The 2,565-nt window shown below is 53.8% G+C and overlaps 1 protein-coding gene across 1 annotated transcript in view; it reads right to left on the minus strand.

Annotated features, from left to right (window-relative positions):
* Positions 1-2,332: 2,332 nt before the first annotated feature.
* Positions 2,333-2,565, minus strand: part of GTF2E1 (general transcription factor IIE subunit 1) — a gene marked incomplete at its 3' end in the record, with an annotated part of 29,045 nt that continues 28,812 nt past the window's right edge. Inside the window, exon 3 of the mRNA XM_015417493.1 lies at positions 2,333-2,534. Coding sequence (XP_015272979.1) covers positions 2,333-2,534 — 202 coding nt within the window. The remainder of the gene's footprint in view (positions 2,535-2,565) is intronic.

Raw genomic sequence — 2,565 nt, forward strand, 5'->3', positions numbered from 1 at the left:
ATCTTTCCTGACCCATGTTTAATTTTTTTAAAAAAACATTCAGTGTTGGTTTTTATCTCTCTGTATGTTTGTGGCTCAAGTGGTTAAGATGCTGAACTGCAGGCTGTGGAAGGTCGGTAGTTCAGCAGTTCGAGGCCCGAGTGTGCCGCATGGCGGAGTGAGCTCCCGTTTCTAGTTCCAGCTCCTGCCAACCTAGCAGTTCGAAAGCAAGAAATTGCAAGTAGATAAATAGGTACCACTTCAGTGGGGTGACAGCGTTCTGTGCGCCTTGGTGTTTAGTCATGCTGGCCACATGACCACGGAAACGTCTTTGGACAGCGCTGGCTCTTCGGCTTTGAAACGGAGATGAGCACCACAACCCTAGAGTCGGATTCGACTGGCTTTCGAGCAAGGGAACCTTTACCTATACCTATGTTTGTGAAGCTCTGGTTTTAAATGTTTTCATGATGTGCAGGCCGGTAGCTACAGTGGGGTTATTCGGGGCTCCGCCCCCTTTCTGAAAGGGGCAGCCCCACAGGGCTTGGTTGGAGTCCCCCTTGTGAGTAAGGAACAGGAGAGGGAAGAGGACCGACCTGTACCGTTCAGTCCTGGCTGGGGAAAGGGGTGAGCTCTCAGAAGGGGGTGCCTTGGTTTCCCAGGCCTTTCCAGAGGCATTTGTCCACTCCGGCAGGGAATGGAAAGATAGGTGAGGGTTAGCAGAGGTAAGGGAGGAAGGGAACTTTGGCCCTCTGGTGGGTGACTTTAAGAGGCTTGCAACTCAGTTCCTTAAGACCGCGTTTCTTCCCCCCCACCATCTATCTTTAAAGTATTAAGGGTCTAGGGGAGACGGCTGCCGGGGTTCAGGCTCACAACTACACGTCCACATAGATTTGACAGCAGAGGTGTCAAAATGAGAGCCCCACTGCAAAGATGCCTAGAGCTGGACCGGTAAGTTCAGCCCCATCAGGAAACAACTTGCCCCACAAGCCTCAAAATTCCGGCTACGGATTCTGACCCTTCTCGTCAAGGCTGCGCTGATAGCGCTGTCTGGTTGAGCCAGACACGGATGAAAGCGAGCCTCCCTTAAGTTACCCATGTCAGCAAAGCAAAGCAAGCATGCGCGCGTGCGCAAGGGTCGGGGATGAAGGTAAACAAAGAAAGCATGGCAGCTAGCTGACATCCGCTGCTGTTGCTCTGGTTGGTTTTAATGGGTTTTTTTTAAGACGTGTTTTTATGATGTGTGTTCTGATTTGCCAGCTTCTTCGGTGACCCTTGTGAGGGCAGAAAGGCAAGATATAAATGTCCTAGAATAAATTTTAAAATGAATAAATAATAAAGAGAAGGACGGCAAACGTCAGCCCTGGATCTCTGTCCCAGCTAGGGATGCCGGCCTCCACGTGGGTCCCGGGGATCCCCTGGAATGACAACTTATCTCCAAACGACAGAGATCAGTTCCCCTGGAGAAAATGGATGCTTTGGAAGGTGGGCTCTATGTGTGAGTGCTGTGCAGCCCGACCCCGTAGACCCTGACCCCGGGGATTCTGCGCCCTCAACGTCTGAGGGTGAGCTCCCTGCACCCCTTGAATCACCAGACCTAAGTCTTGTGGAGGATGAGCACCAGCTACGAGGAGAGTTTACACCTGGAGCCGCGCCGGCAGAGCCAAGCACAAGAACCACGCCTCCTGATTTCCCCTGCACTGGTGGCTCGTTTGTGCGATCAGAGGCGACGGGATATGGCAACCCGGCGTAAGGAGGCGTGCATGCGAGGTCGGTGTCCTCTAAGCCCAGAGTACTGACCGGAGCCAGGACCCTGTTAGCAGCTGGAAATTGGCTAACAAGCCGACCGGGCTTTTTAGGCGTCTCTCTCAGATTCCCAACTCGTGCTGGCAACTAATCGCATAGAAGAATCGCTGCACCCCGGATCCTGCATTCCTGTCTCCTGGTTTTCATTCTGACTTCCCGGCTCCTGACTTTGGCTTGTGTGACGTTTCCCGGCTCCCTGACTTCGGACTGTGTATCCTGACTTTTGACGAACGGCTTTCGGCTTCTGAAATCTGCTTGCAATCTCCGGTAACCCTAGACTGTGTTTTGACTTGGTATTTTGGACTCTGCTCACATTACTCTGTCTCATCTGGTGCCATGACCCCGGACTGTGTTTTGGACTTTCCGTGCGCTGCCTGGCCCGCCAGCGCAATCGTGACACTATGGCACAATACCCTGCTGAGACCCCTCCCACTACCCTCCCTAGGCTCCACCCCCAAAACCTCCGGGGATTTCCCAACCCGGAGCTGGCACCCCGTCCCACCCCCCCTCGGTATCCAAGGAGGACCTGGCAACCCTAGTCCCGCCCCACCTCTGCTTCAGGGCAAGGATCTCCATGGGCTCCGGTTCCAGGATCTCGTAGGCCAGGTTGACGTCCTCCGTCTCGCGCAGCAGGGCATAGATCGGCTCGATCTGCTCGTTAAACCGGGCCACCAGGGTTCGGGCGTCCTTTTTGGGCATGGCCGACTCATCTTCCTCCACTTCGGTCTCGCAGAAGGTACAGCGGAAAAGTCCTAATGGGAGAGAAGCCGCAAATTTATTATT

This window comes from Gekko japonicus, unplaced genomic scaffold (assembly GCF_001447785.1).
Source record: "Gekko japonicus isolate JY-2015 unplaced genomic scaffold, Gekko_japonicus_V1.1 scaffold3844, whole genome shotgun sequence".
NCBI classification, from domain to species: domain Eukaryota; kingdom Metazoa; phylum Chordata; class Lepidosauria; order Squamata; family Gekkonidae; genus Gekko; species Gekko japonicus.